The 18,416-nt window shown below is 38.8% G+C and overlaps 1 protein-coding gene across 1 annotated transcript in view; it reads left to right on the top strand.

The window, feature by feature from the left end:
* The first annotated feature begins 348 nt into the window (after positions 1 to 348).
* Hcrtr2 (hypocretin receptor 2) overlaps positions 349 to 18,416 on the top strand; it is a 107,293-nt gene continuing 89,225 nt past the window's right edge. Inside the window, exons 1-2 of the mRNA XM_004668188.2 lie at positions 349 to 375; positions 2,941 to 3,133. Of these exons, the coding sequence (XP_004668245.2) occupies positions 349 to 375; positions 2,941 to 3,133 (220 nt within the window). The remainder of the gene's footprint in view (positions 376 to 2,940; positions 3,134 to 18,416) is intronic.

The following is an 18,416-nucleotide window of genomic DNA, read 5'->3' as shown; positions in this document are numbered from 1 at the left end:
GCACCCAGTAATACAAGGGTATAAGGAATATTTATGGGCTCAAGATAAATCTTGTCACAAAATAAGACAAAATTTTGAAATTATTTTGGAAGTATTGGAAGTATTCATATCTCTTCATTTACTAACTTTACCAATCAAGGGTGATTGGTAGAAGAATATCTTGAGTGGGAAGACTGAAGTACAGGCAAATTCAACATCACACAACTTCCTAGAAATACTGTATGGGGTAAATATTTAGGGATTGCCAAAGACAAGAGATCTGAATTAACAAATATAAATCCAAACTAAAGTTGCAATAAAGTCCCTGTTTAGAAATAAACAGTACTGGTAAGAAAGGAAAATACGGATATGAACGAATTAGAGGATGATGCCACAGTACAGCAGAGTTAGGTGATATGTGTCTGTGAATTTAACCAGGTCACAAGGGGTCTGCTTGTCAAACAGGTAGAATCAGGTCTGGAAGATGGATAATCCTTTGGTTAACAGCATTAGCATCTAAGAAGATCTATTTAAATCTCAATTTAGCAAAATTAAGTTAATATATGTAAACACAATATTTTGGTTCCTGCTTCCATGTCTTTTCAGAGACGTCTTTCTGGTTTTGACAACTCACACCTAACATAACCTTTGAGACTTTCTACCATCACTTCATGTTATTTGGGTGTCATCATCCCTTCCTATTGCTTTTCTTTTCTTTTTTTAAGATGTATTTATTTATTAGAGGTGGGGGGAGAGGAAGAGAGGCAGAGTGAGAATGGGCATGCCAGGGCCTATAGCCACTGCAAACGAACTCCAGATGCATGCGCCATTGTTTGCCTGTGGCTTACAGGGGACCTGGAGAATCTAATCTGGGTCCTTAGGCTTCCCAAGCAAGTGTCTTACCCATTAAGCAACCTCTCCAGCCCTAATGCTTTTCTTAAATGTTTATTGGTAGATTTGTTCATTCTCTAGTTTCATTTAGAAGCAAAATGCGTGAAAACGGCCACGTGCTTAACTTGTGTCAGAAAGGGGATTTATCACCCAATAAATATTTGGTGAAAAGATAAGATGTTTATCCGTGCTTTGATCTTAAAATAAAGTTAAATAAGTACAGACTGCTGAAATACTACAGTAGTATTTCTTGTGAGCTAGGGCATCTGTAGTCTCCAAGCACCGAATTGAGATTTAAGCTGGTTAATTACTTGTTCTTCAGTGAATCTTTTTTTCTTTTCTTTTTCTTTTTTTTTTTCCAGAAGCAGGTTTCTCATCTGTGAAAGAAGCTAAAATAAGCAGCCTCTCTCAGGGTTCAGAAATGTCCATGAGAGAATTTTGTGTACAATACAAACTGAATATGAAATCTTGTGATTAGGTGGGGTAGCAGCAAGTATATCAATCAGTCCCTTGTGAAGACTGAGGAAATGACTAGATACAAACACTGACTGCATCTAAAGATTCGTGTCCTTCGTGTGCTGGCTAGAGCCAGGCTAGAATACTAAGAGTTCCTCACAGTTGTGTGGTTTGTGAGATGGACAATTGTGTAAAGGTCGACCAAGCATGCACATAGTTACAGAAACAAGGACGTTTGAAAACCAATGGAAAGATGAGCACAGGAGACATGGAAAGGGAAGCTGGAGCTAGGACTCTTATTTTGAATGCGTGTAGAATTTAACATGAAAGATTTATTCTACATACTGTCAAGATGTAGACTAAAGAGGGACGATAAAAGAATCATAAAGGCACATTATGGCCTTAAGACTTAGTTTAATGTGAGAACTGGTTTTCTGACTTTGGGGGCAATTTTATAATAGTGGAAATAGTGCATGGCAGCACTCACACCCAGTCCAAATGGGGACCTAAGTGGTGCTTTCAGGAGTGCCCGCTCTCAAGCAGAAGTACGCACTAGATGAGACCGAGGCCTTTTCCAAGTCCAAGACTGGAGAGAAGCATTAATTAAGTGAAGCATTTCTAAGGCTATTAAATGTTAAATAAACACATATTCACATGCTAAAAAAAAATGACCCCAGAATATACATTTTCTTCTCTAATATGAAACCAATTCCTAAGGCGATGGCTGAGGAAATCAGTCCTGGACACACAAAAGGCAGAGGGTATGTGGTATTCTGCAGAAACACACGCAGCTCCCACTTGTGTCTCTACTGAGAGTAATATTGTTGATGTACTTGGAGATTTACGATGGTCACGTGAGCCACCCTTGGTGTCCTTCAACTGTACATCATACTTGACCTTGCAAGCGCAAATTCCTCTTAAGCCCTTCAATTCAGAAATGACCTCAGGTCTAACTTCTGATGAGGAAACTGGAAGGCGATGCGTTAGAGTTGGCAGGTGATAAACGTCAAAGTATGTTGACATTAAGCATTCAAATAATTGACTGCAGGGACTTCTGCATGGTCCCGTTTGAAGATCACCACGGAGCGCCCTGAATTTTGTATTGTGCCACACAGACCTACGCCTGAGGGCATCATGTGTTGACCTTTTTGTCACGTCCACGGGCCTACATGTGTCTGCACCTAATTATAGAAACTGCATGCAAAACGGAGGGAAAGGGGTAGAGAGGACACGTGATCCGCCCGAAGAGGGTTAAGCCCACCTCCCCCCCAGCCCCGCCTCCGTTCCCTGGGGGAGGAGCGTGGCGGGCGCAGGTGCTGGGGGCGGGGGGTCCCCCGCTGCCGCCCCCCGCCCTGCCCCGCCCCGCCGCCCGGTCGCCCGGCCCGGCCCTGCCCGGCCGGTGAAGTTGCGGGCGGGCGCAGCGCCCCGAGGATTGGCTCGCGAACTTTCACGTCATTTTCTCGGGGAGCCCGGCGCAGCCTCCCGCGGGGCGCAGCCTCCCGCAGAGCGAGCGAGCGCGGAGCGAGCGCGGGGCGCGGAGGGAGGGAGGGCGGGAGGGAGGGCGGCCGCCCCGCGATGTCCGGCCCCGGCCCCGGCCCCGGCCCCGGCCCCGAGCCCGCCCGCCCGCGGCGCAACGGCTCGGCCGAGCTCAACGGCACCCACGAGCCCGCGCTGACGCCCACCGACTACGACGACGAGTTCCTGCGCTACCTGTGGAGGGAGTACCTGCACCCCAAGGAGTACGAGTGGGTGCTCATCGCCGGCTACATCATCGTGTTCGTCGTGGCTCTGGTGGGGAACGTCCTGGGTGAGTGCTGGCCGTCTCCTCCGCCGGGGGCCACGGACACCCTCCTCCCCTCCTGTCCCAGGGGCAAACGGTTTTGCTCTCCCAGGAGGCTTCAATTTAGAACCATAACAATAATAGTAGGGGGAAAAAAAAAAAACAACGTAAAAAAAAGTTTTCTAATTTTACCAACCAGGACCGATCCCTGGAGTGATGGTTCTGATTTTTTCCTGCAGGGACCAAGGGGGAAGCCGTATTTCTTTCCCGAGCGCCTAGGGGCAGGGCAAGGATCCCCAGGTGGGTCTGGGGAGCTTTGGTGCAAGCCTGGCTTCGGTGTTGCGGGGAGGGGGGTCGGATGCCGAGATGCCCCGGAGCAGAGCTTGCATGTTCCCGGGAGACGCTGGAATTCACCGCGCGTTCGCAGGCGAGACACATGCCCTTTGGCGGTGAGGTCCAGGCGGTGAGGTCCAGGCTCCTGTCAAGAAGTGTCAATGAAGGAGCAGAGTGGAGACGCCTGGAGGGAGAGCACTCATTCAAGTGGAAACCATGCCGGAGGAACGGAGCGTCTAAGAAAAGTGCACCGAGCTTTCAGTCACCTCTCTTCCCTTTAAGCATTCATTCATTCATCCAGCCGGTATCTTCTCCCTCCTCCCCCCCGCGCCCCGGGCCCCCGCCGCCCTCCGCCCCGGGGGGTGGTGGTTAGTAGATTCAGGAAGCATTTTACAACCGATCAACAAATTCCACCATATATATATTTATTTATTTATTTTAATGAGACTAAGCTTTATGTCAGACACTTCCTTGGTCGCGCAAACACAGGAATCCTTGCTCCCCTTTTACTATTCTCCCCACCACAATTTCCGAGGGCTAAGGAAGGGTGTAAGGGCGGTTGGGGGACCGAGGTGGTGGAGATTACTGGGGTGGGGGAGGGGAATCAAGATAAGGAACTTTAGGAAGGAGGGACGACTTAAATTGTGAATGGAAGGAGCCTGCCCGTGCATTGATCAATGGTGAACCGGAGGCTGAAAGGCTTTTTTTTTTTTTTTTTTTTCAAATACAGAGGGCAGTGTGGAGGAGGTCTGTGCAGAATGAGGGGAGGAGGTGGGGGCTGCTAACAGAACAGCTCTTGATTTTTCTATCACGAAAAGGAGAGGGACAAGGTGAGTGTGATGAAGTAAGATGGGAAGCTTTGGAATCAAAGCAAAGAATTTGAAACCTCGGTGGAGGAAGATTAGGAATTTCTTATGCTTTCTTTCAGGCTAACCTAATTATTACCTTCTCTTCTTACAGTACCAATGTGGGTAGGAAGGGTGTTCTGTCAGCAAGGAAACTAGATGTTAGTATGGGTCTGAGAGGAATTCTCCAGAGCAAATTGTGAATGAGACAAGAAATCTCTGAGAATTTTAGTTTGCCTTTTCTATCTTTGCTTTTTTTTTTTTTTAATGTAAAACTAGAGAATCTTCTTGGGATATTGACAAAGTGAATGAAGTTGAAACACACATGATTAGGGCTTTTCCCATAAGGACAAGTATTTTCATGATGATAGCGTTTTTTTCTTGTCCTCTTTGTCACCTTTGGGGTTACAGCATTAAGTTGCCAGGCTATTAGCATGACAGCCTTTCATTCCATTGTGCTCCTACTTTTGTTAACTGGATAATCAAAATTGTACCTGTGATGAGTACCTTTTCTGGCTGGGCCATTTCAAAATAACCCACACTGAAGAAATAAAACAAGAATTATAGTTGCAAAGCGACTTATTAAAGGGCGATATTGAGATTCGGTCTCATTTGTTCTGACAAGATCTAGAATTATCAATTTGTATTCCACTCCAGAGCTAGAAAGCAAGTCAGGAATGGAGTCTCTGCTACCAAATGTCTGCCCAAATCCTATTGGATGAGCTGCCTTTCCTCCCCTGCATCCATGTCCACGACCAAGAGAGTATCACAATGGTTAATGACATTGCCATCCTCTTCAAGTCCTGTTTAGGAAAAATGATCATTGTTTTCAAAGAAAATAAAACATTTAGCAGGGATAGCTAAAAATCATAACTACTTCCCTTCCTAATTTCAGGCTTAATCTTTGTGATGGAATGTGCTCTGATTTGACATTATTCTACTTTTGTTTTGTGTAGACCTTGTATGCTATGGTCTTCATATCCTAATTACCTAGTTTAGGAATACATGTTTATTAGCCTGAGTTTCAGTTTCACGAAGAAGACTGAGACAATTTGTTTCACAACCTCAAGGAAGAAAGCACTGTCCACAGCCCCAAGTACTGAAATAGTCAATGCCATTCAGTTTAGAAAGGTTACTCAAGACATGCTGCTCTCCAGATACTGAAAGCTCTTTTCCTCAGGACTGAGTAACATCGAGATCCTCTCCAGCTGAACAGAAACTCATTCTTTGCTGACATATTCCCTGAAAGTTGACGAGGTTTAGGTTTGACATTTAAACAAATGAGCACTGTCATTACTCACAGACGTCTTGATCTTTAATGTCACTGTGAAATCTGCCAAATGGATTACATTGAAAGTTGCCTTTATATCCCCACAGTACAAGTAGTTTCACTCAAAGTAACATGAGAAGAATTTACATCATTCAAACAAGATAAAGAGGGCCCGTAGGTGTAAAGGCAAAATAACATAGCACAGCAGGTGCAATTACTGACCCTCCAGGTCCATTCACCACTTAAACTTTCATGTCACTTACTCCTTAGAAAATAGCAACCTTTTTGAACTTACTGACACCATGCTATCAGTTAGAATTTATACCTCCCACAATTTCCTCTTTTAAAATGATGTAATTAGATATTGTCTGGGAATGACACCGTCTTGATCACACTACCTTTCTTGTTTTCTTCCTCCTGTTCCATCTGCATCATTATCCCCACTTTATGATAAGATGCTTCTTCCAGAGATAGAAAGCAGTTTCCTGGAAACATACGACAAAGCCATTCACAAAAAGGTACAAATTGTTGTAAATGGAAGATTATGAGTATTTGTGCTCTAATAAAAATATGTCTAATCATAGAATTTTAAATCCAAAGAAGAAGGAATATGTGTTAAAGTTATATGGGGGATGAAATTTTTTCCAGTATTTAAAAAAATATGACACATATAATCTCTACCTATGACTTATCTTATAACCAAGTAGACTAATTTGCTATAAAATCAGCTAGTGTATTTTGAGCAGCATTACAGTTTTCAAATTAATGTGTGTGAGCTAGGAGGCTCAAAGGAATGTATTAGATGCAACTTTTATCCCCGATTCCTTGAGTGAAAACTGGAAGAGAGATGTGTTTGTATCCCATACAAATATTAAATGCATGAAGAAAATGTTCAATTTTCTAACTCTCTTAATTGTGCATTCAAAGATAGCCTAAATTTTACTTTGAACATTTCTGTCTTACCTCCAACTGTCTCACTATGAAAATGGGAAAACATCCCATCATTAGTCATTAATACATCTACCCTGTGGCTTCTTGTATGTCTACTACCAGATTTCAAGTCTTCAAGTCTGCCTTTTTCTAATAAACTAATACAAAAAAATAGCTACCTTGTAGAAACTATGTTAACATGGAAAGGAATTTGTAATATTTTTTTGTGAAACAGGAAATACAAATTAATTGCACTTTTTAATTTAGAAAATACTTTATGAACCCACAGAGGTAAGACCTTACATATCTAATGTAGCATGTTATTTCTGCACAAATATAAAACATTATGTTGAGCTTTATAGACTGATGTGGCTATTACGTTTTTCATAATAATGCCAAATTTTTTCCATTCATTTCCACTAGTGAAATATTTCCTTGCTCTGGCTTATAGACCTATTGTACTTCCATGTTACACCGAAATCACTGTAGCTCTCATGGCCACTTCTCTCATTCCTTTTCTCAATGGTTTTCCTAGGAGATGTTGTCAAAATAGAGTTAACCCTATTATACTCCTTTCCCATACCAGACTCATCAGTGGGGCTTTCTATCTCAAAGTAAAAGCATAAGAACAATGGAGACGGACACCCAGCGTTCTCCTCTGGCCTACATAGGCATGTGTATGGGGTACAGTATTGGCACATACATGTGCATACACCATACCCCACACATGCCCCAAGCCACACTACACATACTACACACATACACATGCAATATAACTTTAAAAATAAATAACTCAATAGCTGAGATAAGACATTACTGAAGTATGCCAACACTTAAAAGAAATAATGAATAATGAAAGTCGAAGGCAATATTATGACCCAAGAATGTCCCTGTCATGCCAGCCCTCTGGAAGCTGAGATAGGAGAGACAGGAGGACTGAAACAGGAGTTTCAGAGCAACTCCAAGAGTTTCAGGACAAAATGGGCTATATAGCCAGATTCTTCTCCAAAAAAGTTATTTTAGACATCAAGTTTAAACTTATGTATTTTGTTTATTGAAAGCCAAAAATACATTTATTCAAATACGAATTAAACTGATACCACTGCATTTTTCACTAGAATTACAACAGTTAGCCTTGCTTGGTAAAGTAAAGTATGCCTTTAATTAGAGCAAAATGCCAATGTCAAGTTTTAAATGTCTTTCTTATAGATAACACAAATGTTTGTTTTGTGCAGACAATAATTATAGCAACATGTGTTATAGATAAGTGCACTATATTCATTCTGTTTAGGGACAATATATACATGGAAAATAAAATATATAAAGCAAAACAAAATATTTTCAGGAGCATAAAATCCAATTCTATTTGTACTAATTTTCTTTGTTATGTTTGAAACTTCTCAAGCTATATTTGCATTATAAGAACACCAACTTCTCACTCAACTATTCAAATATCCAAAACATTCACTACTGATGTTCTTCCCAAGTAAAAGCTGATCCCTTCATCTTCTTGCGCCATTCTGATGTCCCACCACTGTTAGCCTTGCAAGCTTTGCTAAGTTATACTTGGCTGGCCCAACCAGCCAGTGATATGCAACACACAGGTAAGGCTGAAGAATTCATCTCCAGTTCCTTTTCTCGGTGCAACAGAAAATTTACTGAGTAGTAGATTCCCGGGTCCCTGTACTGACTCTATTGGCATGTGTTTCATTGATGCCATAAAATCAACTATTAGTGCCAAGATTAATTGATTTTAATTGTAAATTACTAATTAAATCCAAACAACAGTTTGAACTGATTTCAAAGTTGAGTTTGACACACAGTAGCAGAACTAAGTTTCAAGCTTGATCTGTCATATTCCATGCACCATGCTTGCTCTATTGCTTCATTCTTCCTCATTCCCTGGCTCTGAAGTGCAGTACATGGAAGGGAGAGAGCCATGCTCCCTTGCCCTCTAGACAATTTATAGATGTTCTGGCATGTTGCCAGGCTACTTCTCTGATATACTAGACTTCTTCAGCGAGGGATGAGCTCATTTGATAAGCTAATCAAGGTCAGAGTAGGGTTACTTCACAAGAGAAATTTTCAAGGTAAAATAGCTATTACCAAAATGCCTTTGCCTATTACAAAGGGCTGCCTCATTGCAAAAACAAAAGTATTAGATAATTATGGCTAAGGATTATTGTGCTACTGAATATGTTATTGTTAGACATAATATAAGAATGAAGGCTTAAAACCTATCATAATCCAAAGACCATTGTTCTTTCTCTTGTTTTCAAATAAAGTCATTCAAGAGGTAGTGTCTTGCTCTAGCCAAGACTGACCTGGAATTCACTATGTAGTCTCAGGCTGGCATCAAAAGTATAGTGATCTTCCTGCCTCTCTCCAGAATTATGGAATTAAAGGTGTTCAACACAATACTTGGCAGAGAAAGAACAGGTATAAAGGGCCTCTAGCTGCGGCTAACAAACACAAAACACATGTGCTACTTTGTGCATCTGGATCACTTTGGTACTGAGGAATCAAATTCAGGCCATCAGGCTCTACAGACAAGTGCCTTCACTGCCATCTCTCGAGCCAGAAATAATAATTTTTATGTGAATTTATTTCCCATTAATTTGACTTGTAGGTGAATCTTTTCATGTCACAACAGGTTTCCCAAAACACAGTGTTGTCACACCATACATGTAGACACTGAGAGTGGAATATTTGAGTTGCTGTTAAGTGAAATGCATGACATACATGATCACATATATATGATTCAGAAATAAATTTATTTAATTTTTGTTTTTGTGATAATCACTCTGTTAAACAAGTAAATGGATGGGAATTGTTTTTGATTTTTAAATATTTTTATTTATTTTCAAACCAAGAGAGACAGAATTGGTATGCCAGGGCCTCCTACTACTGCAAACAAACTCAGATGCATGTGCTGCTTTGTGTATCTGGCTTTACATGGGACTGGGGAATTGAATCCAGGTGGTTAGACTTTGCAGACAAGCAAACACCTTAATAGCTGAGCTACCTCTCCAGTCCACACTTTTTTTTCTTTTTTAAGATGAGGTTTCACTCTAGCCCAGGCTAGAACTCATTCCATAGTTTCAGACTGCCTTGAACTCATAATGATACCCCTGCCTCAGTGTCAGAATGCTGGGAGTAAAGACATGTGCTAGTGCGACAGTCGGTTTTACTTTTTATATGTTCTGTAATGCCCAAGTTTTCCCGGCCATCAGTACCTTTTTGTACACAGATTTACATGAAGACTGTGATTGGTCAGAAAATCAAGTCTATGCCATAATATCATATAATTTCCAAAGTTTGGAATCACATGGGTTTATTTCTTAATAATTTAACACACAGTGTGAGTTAGAGAGTCTGTTTCATGGCCCAAGCATCCTCTGTGTTGCTTACTACTTTCTACCGTGGCTTCTAAGATAATCTGTTTCCAATACAGTTTCTAATACCCTTGATTCCCTGTGATCACACCTTGTGTATTGTCTCTGCATTATACCCGGTTTGGTCTTGGCAGCAGTACCATACCCAAAAAAAAAAAAAAAAAAAAAGTGTGTGTCACTTTCAAGATTACATAATAAGAGACTGCAAAATTTAGTAAGAATGCACAGCTGTTCTTATTGTTAAAAATCTCCCTCTAAATTGTGCTTACCTGGTGAGGATCTGAACTCTCCCACAAGTCATAGAGAACTTAAAGACTATTAACAGTCTCATGTGTGAACTTGACTGGGAGTTCCTCAGCCCAGAATAGGTCTTGAGGTGATGATAACAGAGTCCTTATCCACTTAAGCCTCAGCTCAACTCCAGCTTAGTGGCAGACTATGCAGCAGATCTACACAGATCAGCTTCACACAGATCTTTGACACTTCCCAAATTGTAACGTAATACATTTTGATTGTTTTAAGGAGCTAGGTTTTCAGATAAGTTTATGTACAACCCTTAACCTTTACATGGTAGAACAAGAATGGGTTAGTGAAACTATCCTGATTCTGACCTGCTTTGGACAAAATATAATGAGTCAGTTACATAAATGTTTATTTGGTCAAATCCAATATCGTTATAGCCTATTAGATCAAGTGTAAGGGAGGTGGAGAGATGTGCATCTCTGTCACAGAAACTGTACAGTACTAAGTGGTATTTTAATTTGCATCAAGTCAACATAAAGGAATTGAGGGGAGTTAAGGATGCAGTAACATCCCACTGAGGTAAGCTGATTTGTGGATTTATCTAGTTTGCATCTCTGACAGTAGATGTAGTTAATTGTATTTAGCTTTGTGCCAGTTTCTGTGCCTTGATTGAGAGTACAAAGACAAGAGATATCCATTCTAGTTGCAAAGACAAACATGTAAACAGTAAGCTTCAAATAGTGTGCCAAGCATGGTAGCGGAAGGATGCAGTGAAAGAAATAGGGAATATGAGAAAGACATAACTGGCTTTTGGGGGATTAGAGATATAGGAAACAAGCCATTCAAACTAACTTGTAATGTATAAATTTAAGTTATCTGGGTAAAGAAAGTCGGGCAAGGATATGCTAAGTGAAGGAAACAACATGGAGTAAAATCAAGAGGCAAGAAACAGCATGAGCTGCAGAGAGAGCAGGGTGCAGTTGGTGAGTCCAGAATCAGTGCAGATGGGAAGTGGAGAGGAGGCTGGTTGTGATAAAGGATGGGCTATGATCAGCTTGTATACTATGCCTAGGATCTAAGTTTTGATATTGCAACTTAAGGGGAATCATTAAAGGGTACGGGGGGGCAGTTGTCATTAGTTTGTACCATCAAGAACATTTTGAAAATAATGCACAGACTAAATCCAAAGGGAGAAGGAATTATGGAAGAAATCATACAGGATTTGTGTTTTGTTTTGGCTTACCTGATCAAGCTGCATCAAATGAAGAAAAAAGTGCCAAATGATGAATACAATTCAAATCCCTAGATAGCTATCTCTATTTCCAGCATGGCTTCTACAAGGAAGGGAGATGGTTTATCAGTACAGTGCTACACATAGTCATAAAACCACTGGCTCTACTAATCTATTTCTTTAATGCCTAGTGATGAGTCATCCGTTGTGGTAGAAACCCATATTGCTAGCTCACAACGTTTTAGGCAAGAGGACTTTCTTAGAATGTGAAGGTTGTGCTAATCTTTTATGGAGGTGTGGCTATGTGTGAAATTTAATCAACTTTTCATTATTAAAAAAACATCAAAAACTTAATCTTTTTGAGTAGAATGCTAAAATTTATCATTTTTAAAAAGTCTGCACACAAATAGCATGACAAATTACTCTTTTGATTCATAGTATGGAACAGGAATATCTAGAAATACCTTGTTCCTTGAAATGTGAAGAAAGTGACTGTGACTCAGAGATCCTGAAAGTCAGATTACCTTGGTTTATAAATTTATATCCCTGCTTCCAAGCACACTGGAATTTGGTATCACTGATGGTAAGCCAAAACATTCTAAAGGAAAGGGAAATTAAACCTTTAAGAACTTAAAATCTTATTAAAAATTCACATATGAGCCGGGCGTGGTGACACATGCCTTTAATTCTAGCACTCAGGAGGCAGAGATAGGAGGATTGCCATGAGTTCAAGGGCACCCTGAGACTACATAGTGAATCCCAGGTCAGCCCCGGCCAGAGCAAAACCCTACCTCGAACCCCCCCCCAAAAAAAAACACTCCATATACACCCATAAACACAAGCATAATTTTAATATTACGTATCATTAACAATAAGATTAATACACTTGAAATTTTCTTGTAGGATTAAGAATATATCATTCACATACTACAGATTTCAAAAACTTATGAAAATGGCTTGAATTTTTAGAAATTTAATGGATTTTTTAAACAGTGACTTGTGTATAAATGAGATTTGACTGCTAGGAAAGGAGAAGAGAGAAATGCACCAGAGATGAGTCAGTCCTTCAGTTAAAAACACGTGAGGGCTGGAGAGAGGGCTTAGCAGTTAAGGCATATGCCTGTGAAGCCTAAGGATCCAGGTTTGATTCTCTACTTCCTACGGAAGCCAGATGCATATGGTGGCACATGTGTCTGGAGTACATTTGCAGTGGCTGGAGGCCCTGGCATGCCTGTTCTCACTCTCTCTCCATCTCGTTCCTCCTCTCTCTGTCTCAAACAAATAAATAGAATAGATAAATAAAATGTTTAAAAAACATGAGAAAGGAGCATCCCTTGGCTGAGTGATTATTGTCATATACTTTATCCCTTTGGAACGTGTTCAACTTAATCCTGACTTGGAATCTTCATAGTTGCTAACCCACCAGACCTTGTGGTATTCTCTGACTCCCATGTTACATTTCCACCGAAGGTCTCTTAGAATGTCACAACTGAATCACTGCCCCGTCATGTACTATGTCAACATCCTATTTGATTTTCCTCAAAGGTCCTTTTACTATTGGAAATGATTTTGTTAATTTGTTTGTTCTTTTTTATTTTTACGTTTCTGTTGTCTGCCTTAATAAAATGTACGCTGTGTAAGAAAGGTCATTTGTTTTTTCTTGTTTACAGATATCCGAGTACCTAGAGCAATGGCAGGAGCCATTTTTTCACTATCAAGTGAACTAATATTAGATTACCCCAGGAAGAAATTTCACTATAAAAGTTAATTTCAGGGCTGGAGAGATTGCACAGTGGTTAAAGTGCTTGTCTGCAATGCTTAAGGATTGGAGTTCAATTCCCCAGCACCCACATAAAGCCAGATGCACAAGGTGGTGCATATATCTGGAGTTTATAGTGGCTAGAGGCCCTGGCATGTCCATTTTCTCTTGTTTCCTTTATCTGCCTCTTTCTGTCTCTCACTCTGAAGTAAATAAATAAAATATTTTTAAAAGCCAATTGCACACTTTATATTTTCTCTATACAAGCATTTTAAAAAAATCAAAATTTTAATTATGTTTGGGATTATTGCAATCGATATTTCTGTTGGTAATTTTTGGTCTGGGATTGAACTAAGATCATAAATTCATGCCAAAGCACTGAGCTTCACCAAAGCCTTAGAGTCCATATTTTAAGGGAATATATATTTTAAAATATTAAATAAATATAAAATAAGTGTTTTATATTAAAGTAATGATTATGAGATATCATTTGAAAAACCTCTCCTAGCAATGTAACCCGTTTTTCACTGCCCAGTTACATCACATTAAAGTATCTTGTTATCATACAAAGTAAATGATCTATTAGTTGTTCAGATTTGGTTTTTTTTTTAATTTTTTCAGGAATATTATCCCATGATCCTTGAATACACTATATCTCTGTCATATTAGAGAAGACATTTAATGTGCAAAATGCTTAAACTATTCTGTTTCAGAATAATCACTAGTGGCTTTTATTAAAAAAAAAAAAAAAGCGGACTGAAGAGATGGCTTAGTGGCTAAGGAGTTTCCCTGTGAAGCCTGAGGACTCATGTTTAACTTTCTAGGTCCCACATAAACCTGATGCATGGTGACACAAGTGTCCAGTGTCACAAATGTGCATGGGGGGCTCAAGCATCTGGAGTTTGATACAGTGGCTGGAGGCCCCTGTGTGCCAATTCTCTCTCTCTCTAACATACACACACCCAAAGGCTTAAGAAACATTTGACTTTGCACTTCCCAAATGTGGCAAGAGAGCTGGAAGTTATTCAGTAAAAACAGCCAAACCCATCCCTACCTGTGCACAGGATATTCAGGGAAACCTGCAAACACTCAACTTTAGAAATTCTTTGTCATTTACCCGTGTCACTAATAAACTGAACTAAACTGTATAGACAAATGAGCTGGGGAAGTAAATCAATGAAGGAGGACTTATCTCAAATGCACCAGATTCTGTATTCAAATCCCAGCATTTGAGAGAAGAAAAAGAAGAAAAGGCCACATTTCAGGTGAAGTAAAGATCAATGCTAAGAGCCAAATAATTCTAGAAAGGTCACTAGGGCTCTCTGACTTTGGCCCTCAGTTTTGTGAAATGTTAAGCAAATCGTAAACTTTTATCATCCAAGAAAGGTAGTATTTTTCACCCTAGCAAACTTCAGAAAAATCAAAGCAAGTTTCCCAGTACCCATCTGTTGTAAACGTGTGAGTTATGGGACAATGTACAGAACAGACTTTGGGTGTTGTTAGATGCTCTAATTCCACAATTCTACAACAAAAGCTTGTCAGAAGCTGTCAGTCTTAACATAAAGTATGAGAGCATTATCATTTTCTCTGTTTCCAGTGCTAGTGTTTGAGTAGCTTTATAAAGTATCACATGGATTCTCACTCTTAAACGATGGATGAATTTTGTGTTCTGTTCCCCATTTAAATTCCTCCTTGGATGATAAATATAAGCTTATTCTACACATATTGAAATAATTATTTGTAAATTTAAAAAAAAAATCTTACACATTTTTTGGAAGTCTTCACTGACAGGGAGTTGATTTGTGTAAGTACCATTGTCTTAGTTATCGATACGTCACTACAGGTACCTGTTCACAAGTACTAGAGGGAATGAAGAGGGAGAGATTCTAGAGAAAGAGCCAAGCCCAGTGTAAATTTTGTTTTGATAAATAAGGCTTTATGAAGCTTCTGTGAGTGGTGGTGTCATCTGCACAGACGGAGCTACCTCACTAGTGACTCAAGCCAAGATTCTCATGCAAAGCTAGAGAGAGCAATACAGAGGAACAGAAGACCCAGTTACTTTGGAACTAAAATACATAAAGAAAAATACAGCACCTTAAAACGACATGAGGGTTTTTTAGGTTCATCTAATTTGGAGCTATTTCCTTTCCTTATTTTATTTGGAAAGCAATTCATTGAACACCTACAATATGTAATCTGTTTTAGTTTATTTTGTGGAGGAAATACAGAAGTGAAGGAAGCATGGTCCTTGCCTACAAGGAATTTTCCAATGTAGCGTTATGGTCTAGGATGTTAACAATAGATAGGGATGATATCAAAGAGACAAATGAAAAGTTAAAACATACAAATATATTGTAAATCTGACTTGGGTTGATGTGTTCCTTCTTTGAAGGCTATTTGGTATTTGATTAGTGGATATATTAGTTTAACTTTGAATACTTCCAGGAGCCAAAATTCTGCCAAAATTAATGAAACAGTAAATTTATGATAGCTTGAAAATATATACATAATTACACATAGTCTGTGTTAAAACGGAATTCAGGGAATCCCAATGAAACAGAGGCTTTAATCAGCTTTCCTGAGTAATTTTGTGTAATGTGTTCTCTTATATTTCTATTTGCTTCCATATGTTTATTTTGTGGGGGCTCTACTACTATTTTCTGTAGCATTGTGTTTTAGTGGGCTGAAATAACAACTCTGTGGGATTATTTTTAAGTACTTTTGTTCTCATACATCAAGGGTTTTTACTAGACAATCAGTCTGGAGCAGTGGTAAGTAGGGGTGGGGTGAAGAGGAGAGATCACACCAGAAAGCCTGGTAGAAACTCAAAAGGTTCTTTAAGAAAGTGATTATTAGGGTAAAGTCAACACAATGGAATTTAATTTTAAATAAGATGGAATAAATATGAAAGACCTTCTGGAGATAAAAGTTGGCAGTTCATTGGATATGGAAAACTTGAAAGTAGCAAAACTGTCCTAATAGTTAATAGAAGAGTTTAGTCAAAGAAACTATGATGGTTGTCTAGTTTGTCTTTTTATTAACACAGACAAGAATTAGGGGGGAAATTAACTGTGGTGAGAACAGGGATCATAATGAACCTGCCAAGAAGGGATGAATTTCAGTTGCTAGAGGGCTATCCTATCACATGTATTTGTCCAGCTTGAAAAGGGCCTTGCTCACCACATGGCATACGTAATATATTTGCTATTCTGTTTTCTAATGTGTGGTTACACAAAACATGCACACAGACATTTCATATATGAACATTACTTAATCAAGGCATGCTTAGATAATTAAAAATGTATCAAGGAGCCTAAACAATGTTTGTGACCTGCTACATTAAATATGTATTATTATTATTATACATTTAGATCAAAAACATCTATTTTGTGCTTAGAGCAGCAAACAGTATGATAATTTCTATCTCTTAGAGAACATATATTGTAGTGGCAATATGTAGGATATAAATTTTCATCTTGTATGAAAATAATTCCCATACAAGTTACATTTTACCTATTCAAAAAAACGTACGTTTTACCTATTCAAAAAAAAATTTAAAATAGCTAAGCTAGTATGTGTGAAAATACAATATATACTGAAATCATGGGATTTTTTTTTTTTGATAGGTAAAACATTTCTAGTTTTACTTTGTGCATTTGTGATTCATAAGTTGAATCATAAAAACTTGTTTATTGGATAAACTTGTTTCTTTTTCCTTAATGCTTTCAGTTAGTATGCAGAGTAACAGACTTCCTTACAGTGTTTTCATGCATACTTTGTTTAAACTGATTCTCCGGCTGTGACCCCTGCCACCTGTCCCCTCCCTGCTGTTCTACCTTGGTATTTCCCTTTCCACTTTCATCCCACCCTGAACTCGCTCTTCAAACTTGTTTTCCCCTCTCATGGGCCTCTTTCTAGTTTCATGACCTACACTCACACTCACTTCCACATCAATACAAATAGGTAAAAATTAGAAACTGGGATATGTACGTGTGACAGAACATGTAGTATGTATCTTCTGAGCGTGTTTTACTTCACCATCTATGGTCTTTTGTATGTCCACATTGTTTTAGGACTTTTTTTTTCTACTTCTATTAACAAGGGAATTTTGGTTGGAATAGGACTTAATCTATAGATACTTTTGATAGGAGCTTAGTTATTTTCACAATATCATTTCTGCCAATGCTAGGTCATGGAAAGATCTTACCATCACCTACTATCCTGTTCTTTTGTTGTTGATGTTGCTGTTGTTCAGTGACTTAAATATTTTCTTTTCTTTTCTCCTTTTCTTTTTTTTTCTTGTTTCTTTGTTTTAAAGTCCTCATTATGTCATTCATCTTCCTGGTTAAGTTTATTCTTAGATACTTAATTTTTAGAACTATTGTTAAAGGAATAGTTTTTCATAACAGGTTGGTCAATAAATTTGCCATTTACTGTTTTTAGTATTTTACTATGTTGATTTTTCTATTCCAGAAATTTAATGAAAGTGTTTATTAGATCTAAAACTTTTCTGGTGAAGGTCATAGGGTCTTTAAAATATAGAACCATATCATCTTCAAATAGAGATATTTTGATATTTTCCTTTCATGTTTTTATCCATTTTATATTGATCTCTTATGGTGTTGCTGTCCTTAACACTTTGAACTCTATATTGCATAGGCGTGGAAGACTGGCCACCCTTGTCTCATTGTAGATTTTAGTGAAAATGCTCACACTTTTCCTCCTCATTTGGTATCATATTTGTTGTAGTTTTTCAAGTTTATCATGTTGATGTGCATTCCATATATTTATAGTTTCTTCAGTGCTTTAGTCATGAAGGCATGTTGAACTTTGTCAAATCCCTTTACTCTTTTTACTGATATGATCATATATATCTTAGAATCTACTTGTATGATATATTAAATTTATTTGCATTTGGAAAACCAACCTTGCCTTCTTTGAACTTAAAACAGATTTGTTATGAGGCTTCTCTAATTTGGTTTGCAAGTATTTTGTTGGAAACATTTGCATCTCTTTCATCCAGCAAATCAACCTATAGTTATTTGTGCTGTGTTTGTTCATTTTTGTATCAGGATAATACTGGCTTCCTAGGATGGATTTGGTAGTGCTTTTCTCATTCATTTTTGTTTTGAATAAGTTTGAAAAATATTGGTAGTAGATCTTCCTTAAAAAGTTTGAAGAATTCAGCAGTGACTCATCTTGCTTACAGCATCTTCTTTGGGAGGAGACAGGGCAAGACGGTGATGCATTTAAACCTGAGGGCCTGCCTATAATGATCCACTTCTTCTTGAAAGGTTCCATGTA

Source organism: Jaculus jaculus, chromosome 8 (genome assembly GCF_020740685.1).
Source record: "Jaculus jaculus isolate mJacJac1 chromosome 8, mJacJac1.mat.Y.cur, whole genome shotgun sequence".
Classification (NCBI taxonomy): Eukaryota; Metazoa; Chordata; class Mammalia; order Rodentia; family Dipodidae; genus Jaculus; species Jaculus jaculus.
Note: the sequence above shows the minus strand (reverse complement) of the source record. Positions and strands in the feature narration are given on the sequence as shown.